Genomic DNA, 26,339 nt, shown 5'->3' with positions numbered 1-26,339 from the left:
AAAAAAAAAAATATATAAAAAAATCACTGAGGTGTGACAAGATGGCAACAGAATCGATCAGCCATCTGTCACGATCTGAGTTTGTACTCGAGACGGCTTCAAATTGTCCCAGTGCGCATGCGCAGCAGTCTCGAGCACAAACTCAGATCGTGACACCGGGACAAAGTTTCTGCCACAAGTTCTCTTGTGTCACGGGTATAACACACGAGGTACAAGAGACGCAGGTGACTGACTATAGTACATCATCGGAGTACACGTGACATATTTTAGCATCCATTGCAATCTGCACAGGAGGCAAGTTTTAGCACAGGTGGCAGATTTTAAGCAAACTAAGAAAAGTGAGTTTTTAGAAGACTGAATGGACACTGACTTCTGAGGAAGGCCGACACATCCTCCAGCTGTGGGATGTTGTCAGGACTGTAGATGCCTTCCTTCTCCAGCAACTCGAAGTTGTACAGGTACTCCCAGCAGACATGCGTGCTGTGCAGGTTCTTCAACTGCCGGTACACGTGACCCCTGCAGTGACAGACAAACCCACACTTGTCACATGACACTGTCAGCAGCAAAACTGTGACACGTGACACCCAAACAATCCTCTGCCGGCTATGGAATGCTCTTTTGAAAGGAAACATTTTATTCTGGAAAATGAGCAGTACTCAGCATCCAGGCTGTTTGTTGATGACTGATAACTTCATCAAGATATCATCTCTCAAGAGATGCTAAACAACACATCAACATCGAATGATGTTTACACAACTGGGTTGTTTATTGTGAAATTATTCCGGACAGACACTTACCAAGTTTTAATTTCCGACTGAGTGTACTCGATGCGAGGAATGGGCTGTCCCCTGCAAGTAACAGAAATAAAGACATTCCGCAATCAAGACATTTTTGACTGAGTAGCACAGTGCAAACAAAACTATTGTATCAGACCTTTGGCGGCGAAGAACAAAGAAAGAACTGTACCTGAGAAAGCAACATGCATTTAGACACGTGACAGACAGACGAGGAGCCATGCCCTCATGCACGCACGCACCACCAGACAAAATATTGGATACAGTAAATTTATCATCTCCATCGTCGTCACTGTTGTTTAACCAAGTGAGAAAGCAAACAATACACACATATATATATAAACAGACACAAGATGGCGAGAAGTGTAACGATGCCTGATCATGTTGGAGGGATACTAGGACCAGGTGAACTCTCTCTACTTTGTCTGCACTCACTGTTTGAAGTCGAAGGCTATATCACTGATGATCTTTCTTCTCTGTCTGTATGTCTTGTCCGAAAAACCCTGAAATGAGGAACAAAGAAAATCAGTCACCAGCCATTTAACAGTTCTCATCTTCGTGCTCATTCTTCAAAACCTTTCTCCTAAACAAAGTAAATTTTCTTCACTTTGACACTGCGAGAGTGAACATTTCTCAGTGGTAATACTGTTGAGTAGAAATCACTTTCAGCTTTTCTTTAACTAAGTGCTGTTAGTCAATCTTTCTTCTTTCCAAATAAACTAAAACAAGAGGAAATCTGACCGGGTGGTTGTAGTCTAAGTCCGGTTCGAATTTTGTGATCAGGTGGGTACACCTGTCCAAGTCCGATATATGGCTAGGAAACCACACTTCTGGTGAAGAAAAGAAGCAAAACTAGTAAAATATGGCGACTGAAACAGGAAGAATATAATGTCTGAAACAGGTAGAATATTTTGTCTGAGATATTCCACTTGCCTAGAGATGAGAGGTAGGTACATAAATATATCACCATTCCGTGAATTAGACACAGTGGACTACTTCATTGCGCAGTCGGTCTGCAGCATCTTTAACTTTGTTTGAATGCAATCACCTTTAACTAAGGGGAGACAGGGTGGCAGTTTCTACACACTTACCCTTCTTACTAGCCTCCTTCTCGCCAACAACAGCCATCTCCTGAATCAGAGGGTTTTGGTGCAACACGTTGCTGATAGACGACACACTGTCCTTTGACCCTTGGCATTCTAAAAATATCTCGAACTGGCGATTTTTGGTGCGTGTCTGTCGAGATTCAATGTGCAAGATAGTTGTCTTGGTGTTCTGAAAGTATATAATGATCGATAAATTAATATAAGTCACAAACTTCATTATTGTGTCACAAAAGCCTTTGTACATTAGTATGTGACTAACGGCGTACATCACTGACACCAACCAGAGGCTGAAACATTCTTCCGAGAGTTCTAATCACCTCCCACCTCCTCCGTCCACCATTCACGACCCATACACTCCCTCAAACCCTCCCTCCTACACATACAAACACATCGAGATATCAAACCATAAAACCGTTTAACCAACTGATGCAACGATGCAAACATGGAAACAGCAAGGATGTTGCGGGATTTTATCAGTTGTGGAGGGCTGGGGTCAGGGTTCAAATCATTCATTACTTTCATCTGTTTATGAGGTTCTTATCTCAAAGTTTGGCAGACAACTGCACAGAATGTTTACCCATTGGTATTATAAAAAAAAGTGAGCGCAGTTGTGACCTCCGCTCAGATGTTAGATACGGGTCGTTACTCTCAGTCAGGTTTGTAGCGGAAGTCACGCCTAGACGGCGCTTTTCCAAACCGGAAGTAGCAATGCAGAGACGTGTACATGGGGTGGGGCAGATAATGGTCGGTCATTTGAAAAGTATTTTGTGAGAACTGACAATGCTGCTGGCGAGAACAGTGTGGAGGGTAATTAAGTCTCTTCTTTGGAGTTAGATGGGACAGAAATTAAAAAATAACAAAATCGTAAACATCAAAATATTTAATTTTAAACACTACTAACCCTGATCAGAAGAAAGAGAAGGAGAAAATAGAAGAAATAATAGAAAAAATAACAATACAAAAAGGAGAGTTACAGAGATTGAAAAAGAGAGATAAAAAAATAAAGAAAAAGAAGGACAAACAAACAGAGACACAAAGATGAGTTTATGAACACGCATACATACACACATGCATCTTCACACATCTGAATACTCCCACACAGACATACAGACATACATTAAGCATGTTTTGTGTACATAGCCCCATCACTCCAGCAGTAAACATATAAAGTTATTTTCCAGTAATCTCATGGTGGACAGTGTGAGTTTTATTCTAAATCTTCCTTTCTTCCCTCAGTCCAGGAAAGCTGTCAATGGGACAAGAGCCGGCATGTGTGGGGGTGGTGGTGGAACTGCCCTTTGATTGGCTGTCACATTTCCTGCACGAGGCTCTGGTAGAAAATGGCTGGCAATAAAGACAGGAGAAAGACATCATTACACTGTTGCCGGTCGTCTATTGTCGCATCAAGACATCGGACATGATGAGTTGCCGGCGGAACGACAGGTCTACAAATGTTCAAAGTCCAAGTTCAGAGTAACGACAGGCATAACCTTTGGAGGGGAGGAGGAGTTGTCTTTCCTCTCGATGGTTCCGCCATCGATGAGTCGTCGTCGTGCAGGGGAAACAATGTCATAAACGGACGCCGATCGTTAGAGTTACGGGACCTTGATTATTGATTTTGATTGCACCTGTAGTCCGTGAACACACACACACACACACACACACACACACACACACACACACACACACACACACACACACACACACACACACACACACACACAAATTCCAATGGTGCATTGGCACTGACACGAAACTTCTGATATAAACCTTGTAAACTCTGCAAAATGACCTGAGTGACTATGTAAACCTAAAATAATCTTCATTTCTATGAAGACCACGCCTGAATGACTTGCTTGCCATGCCTGAATGACTTGCCATGTAAGTCATGCTCACGTGACCTGCATTACCATTAACCTCCTGACTACCACGTGTTACTTGTGTAAGCTATAACTGAGTGAAAGAGGAAAAGAAGAAATCGAAAGCAAGAAAAATGAAAAAGCTAACAAGCGCTGAAGGAGAAATTGATTCTGGGTAACTTTCTTCATCATTGCTGTCGTCACAGTTTGTTTTTTTTTTGTTTTTTGCTCGCCCAAGACATTACTTTGTTACTTATAGAATGGAATAGCTGAGTATTAAAATTTATTTGTTACTTATAGAATGGAATAACTGACTATAAGTATTTATTTGTTCTTACATCACCCTGATTTAGCTTGAATGATTGGGTGCTCGACAAATAAGGTTGAAAGAAGGAACAAATGAAAGAAGAAAATAGCCCTGTTGGAATTGTTGACTGACGATCACTGGGAAAATTTACTGAGACGACAAACATGCCAAAGACAAACTTTTTTTTTCTTTTTACTGATACCCTTGGGTGTCGTGGAGAGAGGGAAATGGCGGCAGAGGACGAACAAGGCGATAAATCTCAACTTTGGAATGAGAGTTCTCTCTCCTTGAGAGAGGGAGAGAGCACATGGATGTGTTTGCGTGTTTGAGATGGACATAACAACAGGACAGATACACAGAGCAGAGAACAGAGATAGAGAGAGGGGAAAATAGAAAGATGGAGAGAGGACGATGAGGTTACTCGTGTTCCTGGCCCTGCAGCCATTTCCAGTTGCCAGCCTCGTTGCAGGCAAGGTCAGTGCAGCTGGAACCACAATTTGATTTCATGCCTAGGAGTGCACATAATGGAGTCGCTTAATTCTGACTGATGTTTCCTCGCATGGCCCAAGCGGGTTATACAATCCCATGCCAAAGCACCTTTTTCACCAGCCCCCAGCTCCTCGCGGGGGGCCTCCACTCGGCCTCCAGGCGCCATTGTGCCGGGCGGAAGTAGGCTCCACTTGCACTCCTGACCAATCAATCGCCACCTTTCATCGCTTGAGATGCCGGTGTGCCTCCGACATCCATTGCTATTCTGTTACTAAAATCTTTCTCAGATCACGAAGGCCTGGGTTCCTGAAAGGTCGTCTGCTCTGTGTGTGTGTTTGTGTGTTTAGTGTGTGAAGGAGAGAGAGAGAAAACTGTACACGTGTGTGTGAGCACACACATATATTTATATATTTGTAATGTAATACGTAAAGCAAGTGTATATATTTATTTATCCTTGTGTATAAGTAGGTGACAATATCTACTATTTTGCTACAGTGTTTATCACCGGCAGATTATGAGAGTTTTAATAAAATACTTTTTGTTTACTACAGTGAAAAAAATTAAAAACTTCAATAACTGATAAAAGCAGTAAACTAAATCTAGCCTACAGCCTGTGTGTAGAAAAAAAAACCATTCAAGTTACAAGAATGTATGATAGGTGGATAGAGGACAAATGAGGCTCCCTTTACCCCACTTCAAGATTAAATGAATAATTATTCGTAACTTACTTTGCATACAATCATAGCTGAGACCCGCTGACAATCACAATTCGTTCACACACGCCGGAAGTCGCGAAACAACAAACAAAACCTTTCCACGCCGGTCCAGTATGCAAACACAGACAATAAAGGTCTGAGAGGAGCGGGTATCATCAGTTGTTCAAAATAAACAAAAGCCAGAAGGCTAAACGAGACGAGCAGCCCAGAGTAGATGTAATCATTTCATCATGTCACTCGTGTATAACAACATACTCACATCCTTTGTCCATGTGAATGTCTCTCGTCGCCTTTAACACTTTGTCGAAGGAAGAATCTTCGTGTGAAGAAAGAACAGTGTGACGGTTCTCCCAGTGACAGGGCGGGTGGCGTGATGGTCGTGACATGACTTCTGCTCGCTAAACCTTCGTCTTTCTGCGGCTCATTGAGTAGATTCTGAGGGAGGTAGAGGTTCGGGTGCTAGCTGCCTTATGACCCCTGACTGCTGGGGTCAAACAGTTTCTATCTTATATTTTCGGACCACTGGTCTGCCCCATAGTCATCAACGATGGCCGTAGTAGTCAGGCTTTGTACGTGACTATTACGTCTCGTTCACGTCATCAGCACGTAGATCATCTTACTTCCCCCCATAAGGTGGTCTACTGTAATCTCCAATCACAGCCTCTTGGCGATCTTGAGCATGTTCTCAATGTACTTTATGTTCGTCAGCGCCAGACCAGCCATTGTTTACGACAATGAATATAGGCGAGAAAACACTTTAAAATTTATTTTTATCATCTAAATACTGAGATACAATGTGTGCGACTGCAGTTTTCAACATACAACATACAATATGACAAAAGTAATGTACATCATAAAATACAACGTGAAATGAAAATGTTTTTGCACTTACAACGGGGTGGCGCCTACAAAGAAACTCCTCTACCAAGTCAGGGTGGAATACATTACAGCTTATTTTCTTCCCCGTCCCACAAACACACACAAGGGCTGTAAGGACATGTACAGGTACTCAACACAGACATAAAAGTGGGTTTACAATCCTCCCTTGAACATTCCCCTTTTCAAAATGGTTTTTAATTTTTTTTTTAAATTAAGGGATATAAACCTGTCAACGTGCGGTATCTGCACGACATTTTTCACAGCCTACAACGAGGCAGGCAGGCAGGCATCATATTCTCCAGCTTCACTTGTAGACTCCACGACAGGCCCATGCAAGTCCGTCATGCACTCGGCACAGACCGGTGTAACGGTCCCCCACATCACAAAGGGGAGCAAGCAACCCTGACCGCCGCCATCAGAAAACAAGATGTCGCCATTTGTGCTAACAACTTTGCCTAATGTACGGGTGGCAGCTACCCTTGACTAAACGCTCACTGGGTCCAGACACCAATCATGGCGGCGCTAGTATGTCGGGGATCACAAACAATGACAACAAGGACAATGTGAGTGTTCATTCACTGGATGCTAACAGTTAGTGGTTGTCGTGGCGAGAAACTCAGACACACGTCCTGATCACAGTTTGTTCCACAACTGTTGTAGTCAGCTTTGGGATCACACGAGGAAGAAGTTAACTAGTTATGTCTCTCATTTTTGTTTTTGTTTTTTTAAAGGGAGAAAAAAAAAGAGGGAAAGATAAAAATAGCATAGTAATGCCAGAGGAGGATAGATAGAGGGGCGTGGAGAGGAAACAAGATAATGAAGAGAAGAAGTAGAATAAAGAAGAAGAAGAATAGAACGGCGAGGCCGAAAACAACGAACACGTCGATAATAACAACCATCAAGAGAAAGGTTATAACAAGAACGGTTGTCATGGTGATGGATTGTGCTCGTTCTCTTGGGAGAAGAAAAAGAAAAAAAGGAGACGACGACGATAATAGGATTGTGTTATGGTGATCACATAATCTGATGATTATAAATAACGGAACTGTGACAACGACATAACTTATAATATTACAAATACCAAAATATGTTCAGAGCAAGCACACACACACACACACATTAATTACTTGAATACTAAGATGCCATCATAAAGCACATTACTTGATCGCCACAAACAGCAGTTGAAGTATATCAATAGCATGTCTCAATTACTACAAGTATTTTAATAGCAAGACGAGAACAAATAATTGTCTTCATGACTATAAATAACCCGGTACGGGGGTTAAACCAAGGTAAACATTCTACTTTATTGCTAAAACACGGTGTTGTGTTGTCTTCATGACTATAAATAACCCTGTACAGGGGTTAAATCAAGGTAAACACTCTACTTTATTGCTAAAACACGATGTTGTGTTATGATGGCCACATTAACTACTTACTTTGATGGCGGGATTGTATCACACACTAAACCTCGGGATGCGATCATAACGAGCATTTTCAGCAAGCATCCCATTGGAGTTTCCCGCCCAGAAGAAGCCCACGGGAATTGTCAACGATTAGTCCAGTTCAGAGAGACAAAAGAAGAAGGTTACAAAAATTATCTTATCCACATTTCCACACAGCAACTTCTTTACAAGAGCTGTCAATGTCCACTTTGTTTGCCAATAGTCTCCCAGCTCTCCACCCCACCCCTTCTACCCGCTACACAAACACTGGAAAGAGGCAAATAAAAAAAAAAGGAGCATTGGGAGATATTTTATTTTTTGTAGTTTCTAGACAGCTATTGAAAAACAAGGCGAAACAGGCGCTAATGGGGACTAATGGCAAGTGACAATTCTCGCAGGCGCTAACATCACAGTTTTATTTGAGCGACTCGCGGGGTTCAGATGGTGGCAAACTACCCCCTCGCTTGCCCGCTCCGTATTTTCTCCGGCGCACCGGAAATGGCATTTCATTAATATTGAGTGCAAACCCTTGTCAGTCCCACCGATAGCCTCCAATCCTGTGCGAGCTGTAGGGGGGAATGTCTCGGACCAAGCAAATGTGTCTTTGGGAATGGAAGGGGGAAAGGGGATTTTTTTCCCCTTTTCTGACTTGTGTTGGGGCGGACGAATATCTCAGCCTCGATCTGGCAGCTGGATTCGCTGGAGGCAATTTGCCGAGAAAAAAGAGCTTTTTTGGATAACGCTGAGGTTGGCGAGAAGTCCACCCGGGGTACCTGATCGGGGTATATGAGCGAAATGAGACGGTGATGGAGGACGGCTGTTGGGGAGAGGATTACAAAATAAATACGAAGACAAGAGTTACGGCCCCTGGCTATGACGTCATAACTGGGTTTTGCCCACACCTTTTTTTGGTTTGTTTGATTCCAGGAGCCTGCCTGGCCGAGTGGTCTTGTGATCTTTTTAAACGAGTTTTTGTTGTCGAGGAACACTAGAGGTCGAGAGTAACACGCAGCAGTTCCTGCTTTATGATAAGAACAGTTCAAGATCTGAGAAAGTTCAAATATTTGCTTCAAAGGACAATTTTTCCCTCTCAAACGAAGACATAAAAAGCATGTGGGGTTGCTGGGAAACGAAGGTGGGTAAGTGAGAGAAATGAAGTCGGATGTCGGCGCCATTTTCACCTGGAAACATCGATCTTCACAGCGGACTCCAAGAAATGGTTCGCCAGTCAACCGTGAATTAAGCTGAAACTTATTGGCAGCAGCTTGGAATAACCGTCCATATTTCTACCCAAAACGGGCTGGCATGACAGGAGAATGGCTGATGTTGCCAACAAAAGCCTCAATTTGTTGTTACTCTATCCGATATTCCGCGGATCTTGATTTTGACATTCTTTTCACTGGACGAGTTTCCCATTGATGTCAAAGACTGGCGAAAAAAACAGTGAAAACAGTCACATGTAACCTAGCCCACTCTCCATACAGACAGTAAAGTGAGAGTGGTTCACCGTGTCTAAAGTCTATCACTCTTCTCCTTCCGCCGCAGGTACATCTACTGCTGATCTGTGGGTTAGGAAAGTTTTCTAGGGGCTGAGGCCTTAACACAAATAACAGACCAACTGCAGCAGATACTGAAGCCAGACATTATTCGAGGTTTAACGAAATATTCCTGTTCGAATATGATTTTCCAGCACTGACAATTTTCAAACTGTTTAGTGCGATGAGTGTCCTAAGTCAGTGCACTGTGGATGTACATGACTAACCTGACAGATTAATATTCCATTACTGAGTACTGAATGGTTTATCACTGATGAGATAGCTCAGTGCAGACTCCAAAGTTTAATACAATTTTCCAGAAGAAAAAGAAGACTTTGTTTAGCTAATCACACTCGGAGACACCACTACCCGAGCTTTTATTTATACACCCAACAAAATGTTTCTTCAAAGCACACACACATAAAACTTGCAAACATGAGGATGCAGGGAGCAGTGCAGTAAGGTGAAAGAATAAGTATTAAAAAGAAAAAAAAATGCCAAGACAAGATATAAGAGTGAAAGAAGAGACATAAAAAGAAGAAAAGAGAGATTGGCTTGTCAATAAGATCGTCAAAAAGAATGGGAAGAGCTGGTGATAATATCGTCACATGCTCCTACGGTCATAATGACAAAGATGATCATGTTGCTGTTGTTGATGTTGATGATGATGATGTCATGCTGTGCCCCTCCCCCACAGAAACACACCCTTTCTCTACTGTTGAGGTCTCAAACTTTCTTACCCTCCTGACCCCGCGGCACTCTCTCACTCTGTCCTCCACCATTCACTCATTTCTCAGCAGGACTCTAAGTCTCTCCGTAATATCGGTTTATCTAACGAGTCGGCCATCGATGATCGTGGTGACGAGCCAGGGGGCGCTCGCCTCGCAGCTGCTGGCGAGTGAATGCTCAGGAAATGGAGTGACTTGAAAGAGTTTCCACTCGGACAGGTCTCCCAGCCAAGACCCCGATGCTGACAACACGGCGAGCTGGACGGTCGGCGGGACTCCTCGTGAACCGGAAGCGAAGCACTTTAGGTCGAGTGAAAAGATTCGCCTCTGAGTATGGGGTCTAAATTTGGGAGCCTTTAAGGGTTTCGCAGACCCGAAAAAGGGATGTTGAGCATAGTGGGTACCTTTGAAGAATTCGATGTTAAAACGGGTAAATTATCAGTTAAGTCTGGGGGGAGGCAGATCGGAGAGAAAAGTTCTCAGTCAAGCGGTCTGACAGACTAGGAGAACGGGTATAAAATAAAATAAACAAAAACAAGTGCTAGCTACAAGATGATTGCAAGATAAGGTTGTGCATTACACAAAATAATAAAATAATGCAGTATTACATGTAGACCACACTCAAGCCACACCTACCCGAGTACACACCAATACACACCTACTGAAAGTTCGTTTGTGGTCGAGGAGCTGAACTAGCGAGGGAACAAATGATTTCATTGCTTTGTACTTCTGCATACTAGCATAGCAACACTGTTTACCTGAGCTCAATAAAACAAATTCTCCTGTTAGCACGTGTTCTGGTCTGAACAAAATGCAGGACGTCCTTCTGACAATTTGCTGGTCACAAAGGGAGCTAAATCTCTCTGCCTGACACCAATTACCTTCAATCACATATCGACAATGCTGTTCAATGTTCTAATCATTGATAGACAGACTGCGGAACCGACACACAAAGGAAAAAGATGACACAGACTTTCAATGAATGAGAAAAATTACTCCAAATTACTTTGCTGACTGACAAACTGTTCAGCTTGTGCAGAAGGTAAAGTGTTTGCCTCCCTTGTGTGTGATGATATGATCAGGGTTAGAACACGTGATCATGGACATGTCCAGCCCAGAGTATCTTACATGTGAACACGTTGAGCTCAGAACACACTGTGAGTTATTAAGCTCAAAATAGAAAGCCTGAACAATTTTTTTTAGGCGCGATCTGTGAGGTCGTGAACAGTGAACGCTCGCTCACACACACCACGCACGCACGCTCAGACACACACCACGCACGTGCGCACACACTTCCCTTACTTGTCTTCACTCACTCATGTACTCACGTACCTCAAAGTGCCTCAGAATCCTGGAGGCGCTGCCCAGTCCTTCCTTCAGCCGAATGACGTAGCTGACGATGACCTGCCCCTCGGGCAAAGCGGAAGCAGGGTGGCCGCCATTTTGGGCAATGACGTCATCGTTTTCCGGGATCTCGCCGTGGCTGATGCTCCGCTCTCGTTTTTCAAATTCCTGATTAGCCACAGTTTCGAACTTGGCATCGTCGATCAGACTTCTGTGCCGCCATCCGCCCATCTAGAAAATAAATATCCGAAGACATGTCTTAGGTCGCTTGGAGACAAAATAAATTATTTTATCTACATTAACCACACATGTGACGTACATGTATATTTGATTATTAACCTGGATATAGGGTATGTCACTAACCTGCCATCCACTCAGCAGGAAGACAAAAGACACGAAAAGGCAAAGAGAGAGAGGGGGAGATGTGACAAAAGATTTTTATTGCTAAAATCATCGGCTCATTTGTGTTATAAATGCAGCAGAGCGTGGCGACATTTCTGTGTATGTTTGTGTGTGTATGTGTGAGAAAGAGAGAGATACATCATGATGGCGACGAAAACAACAACCACGATGATGATGATTATTATTATAGTCGCAAGTAGTGAGTTCGAGAAGACGACAAGTGGAGGTGGAGTCTTGCTTGTGATCGAGACATGTGACCTTGTGACCTACACAATCTGCCTGCAGACCTTTGACCGAGCTCACCAAGGCCATTCTTGGATGGTGACTCACTGTCCATGCCTGCGATTAGCTCCCTTATCGGCCTGTCTGCGCATGTCACCGGGTAGACGACAACAGTCAGGTGAACGTGTCCAAGACGTCTCGTGCTTCGCGCGGGCCTACACTAAAGGGAGATAACAGCTCCCCGAACTTTTGGCAGATGCACTGACGCACTCAAGGGCTCGGGTAGAAGTCCTTAACGAAAAGTGCAGCTGTCGAGAACACACTGAGAAAGTCAGAAAAAATTGCTACCAACTGGACCTTTAACTGGTCACCGAGTTATCAGACAGCCTTGAGAACCGTATCTGAGCACTTTTGATTATTCGGAAGATAATATTCAGAAGACATTAATTTAAAGCGCTTCCAGAAACAATTAAAGTTAGGAAGGAAGAGATGAAGGATGACATCGGTACAAGATGGAAACTATGGTCCTGAACCAAGACTGAGGCTTTTGAAAAGTTTGATGGAACTGTCGGCAGACAGACAGCAGTCCACCTGTACACGTGCATGTCAGACCGATACACATCACAAGAAGGACAGTTTGTGTATCTGTTCTGACAATATCAGTCCACCCGCCACAAATCGCGTTGGACACGCGCGAATCAACACAGAGTGAGACGAGTGTTTGGACAAACTTCTGGACGCCGGACACCAGGCCCCTCAATGGCTTTGCACACGACTGATACAAGGATTGCCTTTTTCTCATCATGTCCGTCTTCCACCGACAGGACCTGAACTTTAACCTCAAGGCGTGGGCAGACATGATGGTGATGAAGACAAACCTTCTGCTCATGCTTTGTACACGCGACTCTTAAAGCACAACTCGCGAGAAAATACTTTTTTCCGAGTAATGACTTGATGGCCGTCTAGTGCCTCGAATATTTAGCCTTGTATGCCGATGCTTAAAGCATCACTAGTGTAAAAAATTCTTACAGCATCACTGATACCTGTGACATCAGGTGAGTCGCAGGCACGACATTAAAACTTTTTTTTGCACCTTCCTCGCACCTGTTGCACGCGTCTTGAAAAAAGCCAACTACCAGGAGGATCTCTGTAAAAATGTTTGCATTAACTTAATTGTAACTCAGTGATGTCAGTCTGAATGACAAGTGTAAACGGACATTTAAGGCAGGTCGCTGTTGCTGTAAAAATAAAGCAGTGTCTAAAATGTTTATCTGTAATCTTTGAATAGTCCAGACGACCACAGCGAGAATGGCATCCAGAATGGAAAGCCCGGATGTGATTATGACAATAGCGTGCACAAACAGCCAAGATTTCTGTCATTCTCTTTTAAGGTTGAGAGAACAAAGAGAACGAAGATGGCAAGATAACAAAATCGAATATGCGCAGAATTACTGCAACAAAGGGAATGAATATAAAAGAAAAAAATTACAGAAAATTTTTCGTATCGGGTTGGAGGGGAGGGGACTGGGAGAGCTGTTACAGAGTGAATGAGCGTTTAGTGTAAAGCAAAAAAATAAATACCTGACAATTGAAGGCTACCCTCAGTTAAAAAAAAAAGTTTCCAGAAAAGTTGGTTGAATGCCGGACATGTATTAATTCCCAAAAAACATATAGGGAAATATCTCTGGTTGGCTATGGTCTAATGGACATCAATTGCTATAATTAAGGTTATTCTAGGCATGACAACAAATAAATAAATAAAATTCACAAAGCATTTTTGTGATAAACCAATGACAACACCGAAAGAAAAAAAGTTAAAATCCCACAGCTTCGTGACAGAACGGGGAAGTGCCCGTGAGTGGTTCACCGTGTTTAAGCGGAACATCTTTCCTTCTGCCGCCTTTATCTCAGCACAGTGTTCGGTTGACTTGCCAGTGAGTTTGTTAAAGTCATGTTCCACTCGGAATAGTCTGTAAATGTGAGCCAGGAGGACTGTGTGGAGGACTAGATGCATACATACCCGCAAATACACCCGCTTGAATTATAACTTGGGTCAACATGGCGAATGGGCAGCACGGGCTGTCAGTCAGGAACAGATGTTGTGTAGGTCATCATCATTGACCCACTTTCAAGTCCATAACAATTAAAGGAAGCACGAAATTCCACCCGTTAATTTCTGGGTGTCATGTCTTCGACAGCATGGCAAATTTCCGGTTTGGGGAAAGTTCAAATACATCTCGTTGGAGTTACCTGTGCAATCATTAGCAGTCGGTTTGCTTACCAAACATACCTTGGGTTGACATACTCTAGCCTTCCTCACAAATCAACTCATAGAGAATATTTTCTGTTACCAACGGGTCTTTCTGCTGGAGGTTTAGTCTTATTGGGACCGAACAGCAAGGTTTAAAAAATGAAAAAAGAAGGCTGACTTCTCTAGAAAATAAATACTTTTAATAAATACTCCGTTTTTATTTTTTCCCTCAATATTTCAAAAAGTATCAAGTATAACTATAATTATCAGTTATAATCAGTATCAAGTGAGATCCACGGAACATTTTGCCAAATAAATTATTGCAAGTTGAAAATTAATTAAATTAAATTAAGCAAGAGACTTTACAGCAAATAAGTTAGATAATCGGGCAAAGAAGTCACATGACCTAAACAATTAGTAAAATAAATGACAGCAGTCAACATTGTGAGCATCATTTCTCAGAAAGGACTGGCAATGCCAAATTAATTTAAAACTAGTTATCGAAGCTAAATATTTGTCGATATTCAGGATTTAAAAAAAATTAGAATAGCCATGTTTCAAGAATTTTAATATTGAAATGAATATTTAAGGAGATGAGACCGAAACACATCGATTCAGAAGATAATTGTACTTGGGGACATGGGGAGGGTCTGTGTTTTTTTGGTGGGGAGGGAAGGCTGAGGGAAGGGCCATCCCGCAAACAGTAGCCACTACAGTAAGTCAAACACTGCTGCCTTCTACCGGAAGTGACACCGTCGTGCCGTTACCATGGTTTCCCAAACACAACGCCATGGCAGGCGCACAAGCGGAAGAAAAGGCAGTAGTGCACCTGTTGACTTTGCTTTTGTCCCGCGCTCGCCGAGAACAAAGCTGTCAGAGGCTGGACATCGCAGACATTTTATGGTCTTTGTGTTTCCTTCTGTCAGTCAATAGTCGAGTTTTGTCCGCCGCCAGCGAATCTCGTGTTGTCTCGTGAAGTACTCGAGAAACAGCGAGCACAGCGTTCACAGAGATGCTTCAGATCGTGTGCGCGGGTCTTTATCAATATTTGTTTTTGGCTCATTATTAAGGTAGATTTTTGTGCATATATTTCTGATTCGCTTATAGTTTATTATCTGATGGAATTTTACATAAACAGTTTTCATTCATTTATTGTTCATTATTAGACATATTCTTCCGTAGCTATTCCGATTCGTTTACATTTCATTCTTATGCATCTTCTCAAGCACATCTTTCTAATTCGTGTAAATATTTGTAATTAAAAGCCAGGTAAGATTTTGTTGTGCAGACTAATGATCCTCAAAAATCCTTTTGTGTGTTTTCACATCCATTCGCAGGCAGGTACACTTACACATGTACGTACGAATATACATATCCTGACAAAGTTCCAACAAAGGATAAATACCTGAGGGTATAGATCCTGCAAAACCAAAGAAAACCTCAAAACTTCATCATGGAAGAGTAGGACCGAGTGAAGAAAGAAACAGAGGAGGAGAAGGGTTGATGCAGAATAAGAATAATAAGAATAACACGATGAAAAGAACAAGAACTACACTTTTTTGTAATGTAATGCAGCAAGATGACAGCTATGAGTAGGTATTTAAAGGGCAAAGCTAGTTAGACCACAAGCTGGATTTCAATTTCTTTCAAAACCCAAAATTTTGAGCAGCAGCTTGTTCCAAACAGAAGCATCTATCATGTAAACTCAACCTTCAACTTCCTTTGCCTTCTGATTGAGAAGATATCTGCTAAAAACCAAACTTGAATGTGAATGAGCTTCTGTTCTGTGTCTTACCTCAGACTTGGTGAAGCGGAACTCATTCTCTACAGGAGCTGCGAGCGCCGCCATATCCAGAGTTGTCGCCACTGCGAGGTCGTCAACTACGACTGAGACCACCACGCGCTCCAGTCCCAACTGAACTGTAACCGGAGACTGCGGCTCACATTTGACAATTTAACGGCAAGAACTGATTTTAAAAGCCTGCTAGCTTCTTTCGATCGTTCGATCTGACTTTGTGGCTTTGGACTTTTGTGTTTGTGGGTGGGTGTGGGTAGGTGTGGGTGGGTGTGGGTGTGGGTGGGTGTGGGTGGGCCGGGGTACGGGTGGTAGGTGGGTGTGTGCGGGTCTTAGAGACAAGGAGCTTTGTTTGCCGGTTGGTAGGCAAGCTGGCCGGTCTGGCTTGTCAACACTCTGCTTTATCATTATCTATCTATTGTCCACGTGACAGGCGCCTCCCCTTCCACCGTCAACAGACTTCTCAGAAGTACGAGTCACGTGACATTTGATTAGTCGTGTACGCTAGTCATCTTTCTGGGTAGGCGAGTGAGAAAATAAAATTGTAGTTCCATGTCCAAATGCGACTCCACGTACTCACCTCTCTCGTGTTGTTGACTGACAGGCAGAGAGAAGACAGAAACTATGCAGACCATCCTACTCCTACTCCCTCCATTAATGGAAGCCACAGAGTCTGGTTTCTACGTGACCACCCTCAGATAAATGTCAAAGAATTATAGCAAATATAACCAACGGTGTATTTTGTTCATAGTGTTAATAATTTGCCTTCAGAAGAAATCCTTTCTTTTCCTTTTACAGCTGGATACAAATGAAAAATGAAGAAAACAAATGCCGATAGGATGAGCGGGACCGTAAAGTTGACCAGAAAAGCTTTTCACACTTTCAATAGTTAATAATATTATTTCTGTGTTTTAAAAAATACTGGTAACCAGAATATAATACAGTCACGTGTCTTTCCAATCTTTGGCAGGTAGCAAATAGTTCAAGGCAATGTTATGCTGAAGTACATCACAATACTGATAACAAGTCGACCAAGGGAATGTGGTGTAATCGCTGACAGATTTTTTATTGAAGTGTTGTTATCTGTTCATCACTCAAGAGGCTCTGTAGATAAAGATGAGAAAGCTAAAAACGAAAGCTGTATCTCCTGGTTATCGGCAGTCAAGAGTCACGTACCATGGAGTTGTTAGTCAACCCCTGTGGTTGCCAGATACAAGACTTGCCGAGACCTTGGGTTTGATAGTGTTGTAGTAAATAGTGTGAGGTAAGAAAGAAAAAAAAAAGAGGAGGAAGACACAGCTACTGGACAGAACTGGTGGAAGGATGACCCTGGTATCAGTGCATGCTGACATCAATCGGTCAGTGAGTCACTGAATCTTGGTCACCTGACCTCCTCAGCCACCCACGCAGCCACCCGCCCCGCTCTCCTGATTACGTGGAGCAAGTTGTAGATGAAGACTAAACTAAGTACAAACAGTGAGGACAGACAGAAGGTACTCAGTTGACGAGGGAAAAATAAAGACTTTCTGTCTTCTAACTCTGCTTTAATCTCAACACACGCAATGGAGCTGCTAGAGGAGAGAGAGAGTATTGTAGAAGAGTATTTGGCCGATAGCACGGACATAAAATATTATTTACAGGTACGTGGTCTGTGTAAATTTATCTAAACAGTGCTTTGTGATGAGTTTGAAATACGGTTTGTTGTGTTTATTCAACTTTACAATATCCGTCAATGTTGTATGACAGTTTTAAAAATCATCTTCACTGAATGCGACAAATATTGCTGTCAGTGAACTTTCAAAGGTGGAAACAGGGCGCTTCCCTGTGACGAACCGAAATAAATAAATAAATAAATAAATAAATAAATAAATAAATAAATAAATAAATAAATAAATAAATAAATAAAACAATCAAACTAAAAAAAAACACAAGCTTGAGTCGAACTGCTACCTCAGCACTCATTTCTGCTCTTCCTTCCGATGAAGTCTCATCAAAATCAGTTTCATTAATAAGATTATTTAATTTAATAAGTGATGCCTCAGGGTTAAACCATGTTAATACACATTAATCTTTTTGCCATGAGTAAAATTTCCTTTTTTTATAACACTGTCTTATATTTATTATATTCGAGCTTTGTGTAGTTTATTCAAGATTTATTTGAGGAAGGGAGGAATAGGTTCGAGAGATTGTAGTTTCCCCTCCGGAATTTCTTCAGATTACACTCGAATCACTATTTATTTATCTCCAGTTAAGTGAAATTGAATTAACGGGCTTTATGGCTGTATATAAAAATGTAATTTGCGAAATACCGTATAATAAGTTCTGTTGACAACTTTGTGTCAGTTTTATTTTAACAGTTCATTGTCATCCACCCTCTAGGTAGTGGCAACTGTTTCTGTCGGAAACAGCTGTAAAGGGTTTTTGGTGACACAGTCCTGGGGTCAACCTGACAGCAACTGTAGGTGTAGAAAATAGTGGTTGTCCTTTGTTAGTCTGCTCCTGACCCCTCACAGACGAGAGGCCAGTCCCAGTCACACGACTTAAATCAGGGTGAAAAAACTATTTCTTTAGAACACACCTTGGAGTTAATCACTTGTTAATCGACTGTCAGAAATTTTAAAAATCGCTGGTAATGAATGAAAGCCCACAGACGACAGTCCTGAAAAATTCAAATCGTCTGCGAAGGTGTACGCCCCCTTCACAGAAAACTTTTCCAACAAAAAATTTGAGAAGAAAAAGACTGTACTGTTTAAGAAAGGAAAATTAAAAGTCAGTTTTTTCTTCTTTTCTAAATTCCTGGAGATTACAGTTCAATAATTTGATTGTCGACATTATTATTGCATTTTATTCTTGAAGTTTTAATTAGTTGTCCTGACTTTAGAACACGTACAACATATTTTTTTTGAGATTAAACTGACCGTTATTGTACATATAAAAATTGTGGACATTGAACGAATTTTCAGATTACATACGGTAACTGAAAAGCATCCCATCGCAACTTATCTGTATTCTTCCGTTTTACAGAAAAAGAGAAGAAATAATAATAATAAAAAAGATGAGCACAAAATATTAAAAGAAAAACTGTTACAATTAAGAAATTAGGTGAATGTGCGGAGACAAACAGTTGATAGAATAATGAATGGTAAGAAGCGTAAAAAAAAACACAAAGGGGAAAACGAGAGAGAGAAAAGTTTGACATCTATTCACTATTTACATCATGGACTTTAGTCAAACCAGACACAACAACAACAACAACAACAACAAAACAAAAAAAAAAAACCAACAACAAACAAACAAAAAAAACAAAAAGCCTCGATTATTTACCTCCTGGCTGTAGGTCTTTTGGAAGGCCAAGCGGCGTTTAGTAGCAGCTTCCATGTCAGTTGACATTGTGATGGAGAACTATTTGTCAGGACGTTGGTGGAGGGATAAGATTCTGGATTCCAGCAAAAAGTCTTTTGGAAAAAGTCGAATAGGTTTCACACACAATAGAATATGTCACAAGGATTAGATTGCTGCTCGTCTAGAAACTTCCAGATGCTTCCAATCCTATTACTAGCTGAAAGATGTGAAGCAAGACTGTGAGGCAAGGAGGACACCAATGTCCCGGGCTGAGTGCTGAGGACAAGCAGGGGGAGGGGGAGGCCTTTACCTGCAAGCAGTGGGTGGGAACGACAGCAAACTGCCCTGCAACTCGCAAATGAGAGGTATATAACTGGCAGGGTGGGGGTGGGGAAGGTACAGGGTGGAGGAGGAGAGCGTGTGCTGCGATAGAAGGTGGGGTGGTTATACTTGTTCTCTCTCTCTCTCTTTCTCTCGCTCTCACGCACGTACGTTCTCTCCTTCCCACCTTCCCACCTTCCCAGGTACTCAACATACCTAATGAGTGTGTGTGGCCGGTGCTATGAGACTTGAAAAGCTATCAGCTTACAAGTAGGTAAAACTCGTGGGATGATGATGAGGCTGACAGCTCCGGCTGCTGGCTGTCCCCTCCGCTCCACCCACTTCCCTCCCCTCCCCCCCCCCCCCCTTGGCTCGTCACGCGAGCGACGCGACTTGAGGCACGCGACCCACGGCGGCGGGTGACGGGTACCCGAACCCGTGTAAACAGAGCCTGGGAGTGGAGTGGTTAAAACAGTTGGCTTGACATCACTGCTGGTTCACATCTCAGCTCGGGTGTCAGGACACCCTGTATGTGACACCTGTTCGCAGGGTTGGTCCTCGGGTGCTACAGTCTCCTAGCTCCACCCCGACACTTGGTTGGTGGGCTGCTTGGTTTACTAAGAAAGTGCTTCCACCTAGAGGTTATTTCGCACATGGGGGGAGAGGATTAAAAAAAGGGGGGTGGGAACTGGAGTACCTGAAGAAAAAGGTGTCACATACCGAGTTTTTTCATCCACACAGTCGTCCTCCGTCGTGTACTACTAAAGCCCGTGGGTGTGAGAGTAATGCTCTGGGCATGAAAGACTACAAACGAACCGACAGTCAACCATGAGAAACGACTGAACCCATGGCAAACATGTGCATGGATGAAGATGGCAAACTGAGGAGTGAGCGGAATAATAATCTTGAAAATTACCGATATTTCTTAAAGAGTCTGGTTCAAGAATAATCAGGATGAGTATACAGCGCAGGGTCCCAGTGCGTGGCCAGGCTTTCCGCGCCTCACATTACCACCAGCCCATGAATATGGAATACGACTGATAGAAGCAGGATATTAATAGTAGTTTTTTCTCCGAAAACACACACACACATTGACTATGGACAACAGAACTTCAAGGAGAATGGACTTACTACAAGAAAAAGACTGATTCTCAACTTTTATGGTGAACTGCTAATTTAGTTCAGTTACATTTCTCCATACCCCTCAAGGTGTGAATAAATTAAAACATAATTGTCAAAATGTCAAATGACAATGACTAATACTCATTTAGTAACTACGGCCTGTGAAGTGAAGATCCACGTGGGCCTAACCTATGGCCTGGCTGAGCCTGTGTAAAGAACTTTCCAGACAGGTTTTGATGAGACTCACGTATGATTAGCCAATGACAGACTCAAAAACTCAAAGTTTCATTGGTCACAGACGCCACCAAGCGGTGGGCGTGAAAACGATGACTTTGAAATCTGAAACGCCTGCCGTAAGCCTTGTCCGGCGCAGCCACGTGACCACCACGTGACATCCGAGTAGTACGTGGGACAGAGGTGATCGACTTGATCGGCTTGTGAGTAGATGACGGGCTCAACCTGGACTCCAGTCTCGCTCTGAGATACAGCTTTACTCAGTTTTATGCTGCGTGACTCATTTAACACACTTCATCGGCTTCAGGAGATGGATGACAAAAAAGAGAAAAAAAATTCAGTTCGATTTTTTTTTTTTTTGAGGGGGGGATGACGTTTAACACGTTGCTTAGAGAACAGGTTGGTTTTGTCAACAAATGATTGACAGGTTGTTAAAAATGTGAGTGGCATTCAATTTATCCGCGGGGTATTTTTCTCATTTATTTGCCACGTTCGTTCCCAACCCACACCCCGACATACCTGTTCATCGATCAAGTCCCCGTGTTCCATGTTCACGATCTGATGTCATAAAATGTGAATCGAAGCAGGAATAATGGATTCATCTGAAGAGCTTATTCGTGCAACAGTGAAGGTACAGCGTTCAGTACTTCCACAAGATCATTCATACTCTCTAGTAACATCAGTATTACAACCATCTTGTGAGCTTTGCATGTTACACCGCATTTCCATCTTTTCACTGCAAACATATCCACTTCAAATTCTTGCATTGTAAATCTTGCACAAGCTGGTAAGCTTCGACTGACTGTATATCGTTTGTCAAATTTTTAAAAGTGTCACCACAGTGCAAAATTATTTGTAAATGAGAGGGCGCAATTTAAAACAGTATACTGATATATTTTTTATTTTGGAAGTATAAGCCTTTTAAAGACCAGCCCGATTGGTTTGCGTTTTTCGTGGATATTGGTAGATATAGCAGTTTTTCAGAACCGTAAGAAACTACACAAATAAAACCGTACATGTTCAACTCCCAATGTTCCGTAGCCTCAAACACATAGATATTTGAGAAAAAAAAAAAAAAACTAAAACAAAAACAAAAAACAACGCGAACCATTCGGGTTGGTCTTTAACACCCATGTCCCACCTGAGTGTCAAAATAAAAGACATCCCAAAAATATACTCACTGACTGGGGGACTGCTCATTAACACTGGCTACAGTTTTCACTTCCGGCCCTTCCACGTTGCTTCACTGAAAAATTAATTAAACATTCACGATGATTTTTTTTGTAACAGATTAATGACTCACTATGTTCAAGTGATCTGCAATTGCTTTTTGATTATTGATAAGTTTTAGGGTCTGTCAACTGCTTGTGTGATGCGTGAAGTGCCTGTCTCCTTGTCTTGGAGTGTCTTCATCCCCTGTCAGCAGAAAGAATCTATCTATCTGCCAGTTTTATCTACTTCTCTAAACCAATTTGTTAAAACGACTGGTCCACAGCTAAGTGTGAAGGGGGGGGGATTTGGTGTTTTACGCCGTGTCAGCAACTAAGGCTATATTACGGCAAGCAGCCAACCCTCTAAACAGATGCCACGTGCAGAGAAAGATCAGCGTGCCCGAGACGAGAAATGAACTCAGGGCAGCCAACTTCACTGTATTGGTGACAGGCGACAACAGCGCTAACCGTTGCGCCACCGGACCGCTACAGCTAAGTGTGAGGCCCTGAGGTAATCATCGACGTTTCATGGCTACTGCTCCAATTATAGACTGTTGATAGCCTTTAACAAAATGAGGCAACAGCTTCAGCCGTTAAAACATCTTTTTTTTTTCACCATCAGCCCTATTACACGGCGCAAAAACTGGGAAAACGGTTGTGAATGTGAGGACAAGACACCCGGCGTGAGGACAGGAGGCAAAGTCACGAAACTCGGCGAGAATCCCTTTCTAAACAGGTTGGCACTGGATCGTGCTGCCACTGAAGACATGGAGCCATGAACTACCAAGAAATGACCCTGCAAAACATGTAATGTTCATTAGATCGCTCCCCGCTCTATGAAAACACTCTTTCTTCCATCCCATGGCCCCCTGCATGCGCGCGCAGACCCGGGGGTTTCGTAAGAGCATTTCCGCTGGCAGCAAGCCGTTGATGGCCGTCCAGTCAGTCACACGTCAGTCTCACGGAAGGACGACCCCGTGGGAGGAAAAGACTTTGATTTGGGAAAAGGTGGAGGAGATGAATGAGAGGGAAAAAGGGAAGAGTGAGAGAAATCAATGAAGTGTATCTATCTAATAATTTTAATAAGAAGAAAGGGAAAGACTGGAAAGATGGAAAGAGAGGACAGAAGAATAGTCTAAAGAGGGCGTGGAGGGAATGTGGGAATAATAATATAAAAAAACATACTGTACGTTAGGAATGAATAACGGTTTGCAACGATCACGCACTCTTTCATTGAATTTGTTACCTCACATCAGGAGGACGGTACCATGGCAACTGAGCCAACGGTGCTACATGGCAACACTTCATGCGTGTATGGATGCATGCGTGTCTCTCAGAATAGTATAGAAGCCTCGATTTAGAATTCCTGCAATGCCTGAAACAAGAGTTGGGAGATTCTTGTTTTTTTATGTGATTTTATTCTCCTTTCAGAAAGGATCGACACCTCCTTGATGTCTGAGTTCAAAGCTGCGGTCCTGCTGGAGTTTAATGTAGTTTAGCCATTTCTGTTTTGCGCAATAGCCATCCACCCACGTGCACACAGACAGTCGTGTGAGCGGGTACATATACCCCTTGCTTAGAGTGCAAATAGACTGTGTCATCGCTAATAAGTATTTGTCCACCTTAATCACAAAAAAATGTTCGGAAAAAGGAGAGAGAGGGAGGAGAGAGGGAGAGGAGAAGGAGGAAAGAGAGAGAGAGGGGGGGGGGAGAGAAGAAGGGAGGAGAGAAAGAAAGCAATGATCACCGTTTCCTGCATTAGCGATAATCTAGAAGCAATAAAAACTCGACATTTCTGTCGTCTAGACGGCAGTGCACCCAACTGTACTGGGGTGGAAGGAATATATTTTACGCACATTACAAGGTCTCGCCAACATTGAGAGGCTTACAATATGTCAATAATACATCCTCCACTTCCGACACACACAATGTCCATAATACACCCATACCTTGACAATGCCGCTGAACCACTTTGAATGTCAGATCAAAATAAGTTCTCACTAGTAATCGATTACTCCACCGTATTATCTGGCAAAAAAAAACAAAACAAAAAAAAATTAGAAAAAAATTCGTAAATATATTGGATCCTCTTAGAGAACATCTCTGTGCTTACTTGGTCGTCTTTTCCTCGAAACATTTTAAGCACGGCTGACTGACTCTGCCACACCTGTGTTGTAGATACACATCCGTGTTATTTTGCTTGTATTGTGGAACAAATACATTAAAATTTTGCTGTTATCTGCCATCAAAACAATGTACTGTAAATAAAAAAGGGATTTCATACAGTTACTAAGCACTTTACTCTGGTATTGAAACACGGCCTTGTGAAACAAAAATCGACATTGGGAGGACACAAACATGACTTCTGTCACCACCAAATAAATAAAGAATAAATAAATAAATACGATGGCTGGGTGTCCAACAGCGAACGTGCTGCCAGCAGGACGTGTCTTCCATTTGTTCAGTCTCCGCTCGGCATATGATCTTCCGATTGAGGAATACCAAAGGCCAAAGGGAAATGACTTAAAGAAGTATTTGTCGAGCGATTACAAGCTCCCGGCATCGCAATGAATCGCCTTGATTAAGTCGGACTTCCGTTGGCGCATGCGCAGTCACGATGTCTAAACGTCGCTAATCTGGAGGCAGTCCCTGCGGTGTATCCTGGGATTACTCGCGGAGTTCTTTCAGAGGCAAAGTGCCCCGACACTGCTGCTGCTGATAATGATATCGATGATGTCGACGATGTTGTCTCAATCTTTCTTCCCCCGCAAAGTCTTGATTAATATTTGGAAGGATAATTCTCGTAATGAACTTTTATTTTTTTGCCTGCTCTTTATTTTTTTTCCCCTGGGTTTCTTGCTGCCTGAACAGTTCCGACTCCTGCTCATTTTGTTCACTAATAATTTTTTTGTGGAAAACGCATATTTCTTTAAAGTGTTGACATAGCATTGAAAGTGGGTTTAAAAAGTTTTCAAAGTAAGAAGCAAACAGGCGAGTGGTTGAAAGACCGGGGTCCAAGACACACCCAACCGGTTCTGTACAGTTCATCATGCAGTTGAATGAGTGTCTGGTCCATTACAGGTTTGGAAAAGGATAGACTTCGACGGAAAGCTTTACAAAAAGCTGATCTTGAGATAAGCATGATCTCCAACACCTCACTCCCTAACGACCAAAATGTCATATAACGGTTGTTTTTTTTTAAACTTTCAAAGCAGATCGCGCACTACAGAAAAATAAATCATCCAAAGCACACGCACATTTTTTCAAAATGCAACTGTCTTTAAAAGTAATACATTAAAGAAGAAGTTATATAACTTCAAATATTAATTATACAAGGGACTGATGGTGAAATTGCCACGTGTGTGAGAGAGAGAGTGAGGAAGGGGGAGAGAAATAATTTTGTCTTAAATATAAATTTTAAATCAATCCAAATGTCAAGCCATATGCACTGCATGCGTTTTTTGGAGAGAAATAAAAGGTCTTTACAGCATCTGCCGGTCACAAGTCCTCGTTATGCAGGCAGCATGCAAGTGTGACAAAAACGAACTTGTGCACTAATTGCTGGGAAAGAGCGTTAATTGCGTGGATGGCCGCCTTTTGTAAAACCATTCCTGAGTTCATCGATCATGAAACTCAAAGTAAGAGGGTTAACAGGCAAGATCCTTCAGCAAACTTGACAGCCTTCAAAACACAGCACTAGTGCTGGCAATTAAGCCGCGCGGCTTTTTCAAGCAAAAGCAACTGTCGAGGGTCTGCGAGAAGTTGCTGCCAGGTCCCGGAGGACCGTAACCTACACGACCTGTGATGTCACTCGGGGTCAGACTCCTATAGAAAGAAGGTGGTGGACGATTGTCCTGTTGTCGGCGCCAGCACCATTGCTAGCAGGATTTCCATCAGCAATAATCACTTTCAAATTTCACGAGAGACTCTAAAAGCTGGTTTGGTTATCTCAGGGCAGTTGTGTATGCATGCCATTGCCTGAATGACACGGATTGCATCGCAAAGAAATGAGCAAGGCTTCACGCCATCTTGGCCGCCCAGCATGACAATGGTACAGACACCGAGAGGATCGGTTAATCCGACAGCAAACATGAACATGTTAACACATCCATTCGTTCTTATCACTCATCAGACTCAATGCTTTTACGGTGTTATCACAGGAAGAGATTGCAGATGGGCCATTTAAAGTCCTGCAATGTTGAAATATTTGTTAAAACGAAATGTGCCAGCAAATGGA

General features: G+C 42.6%; 1 protein-coding gene across 2 annotated transcripts in view; it reads right to left on the bottom strand.

Moving 5' to 3' along the window:
- LOC112566735 (tryptophan 5-hydroxylase 1-like) overlaps positions 1 to 20,109 on the bottom strand; it is a 28,017-nt gene extending 7,908 nt beyond the window's left edge. Inside the window, exons 1-7 of one of the 2 annotated variants that reach the window (XM_025243070.1) lie at positions 19,197 to 20,109; positions 11,191 to 11,433; positions 1,886 to 2,069; positions 1,536 to 1,624; positions 1,230 to 1,297; positions 798 to 848; positions 371 to 516 (exon numbers count right to left, since the gene is read on the bottom strand). In XM_025243070.1, coding sequence (XP_025098855.1) covers positions 371 to 516; positions 798 to 848; positions 1,230 to 1,297; positions 1,536 to 1,624; positions 1,886 to 2,069; positions 11,191 to 11,433; positions 19,197 to 19,262 — 847 coding nt within the window. In that variant the 5' untranslated portion in view covers positions 19,263 to 20,109. Of the gene's footprint in view, positions 1 to 370; positions 517 to 797; positions 849 to 1,229; positions 1,298 to 1,535; positions 1,625 to 1,885; positions 2,070 to 11,190; positions 11,434 to 15,872; positions 16,043 to 19,196 lie in introns of those variants that run through there. The other variant, XM_025243071.1, reaches the window with a different exon arrangement.
- Between the last annotated feature and the right edge of the window lie 6,230 nt (positions 20,110 to 26,339).

The sequence above is a fragment of the Pomacea canaliculata genome, linkage group LG6 (assembly GCF_003073045.1).
Source record: "Pomacea canaliculata isolate SZHN2017 linkage group LG6, ASM307304v1, whole genome shotgun sequence".
NCBI classification, from domain to species: domain Eukaryota; kingdom Metazoa; phylum Mollusca; class Gastropoda; order Architaenioglossa; family Ampullariidae; genus Pomacea; species Pomacea canaliculata.
The sequence above is the reverse complement of the archived record's forward strand: the minus strand, read 5'-3'. Positions and strand labels throughout refer to the sequence as shown.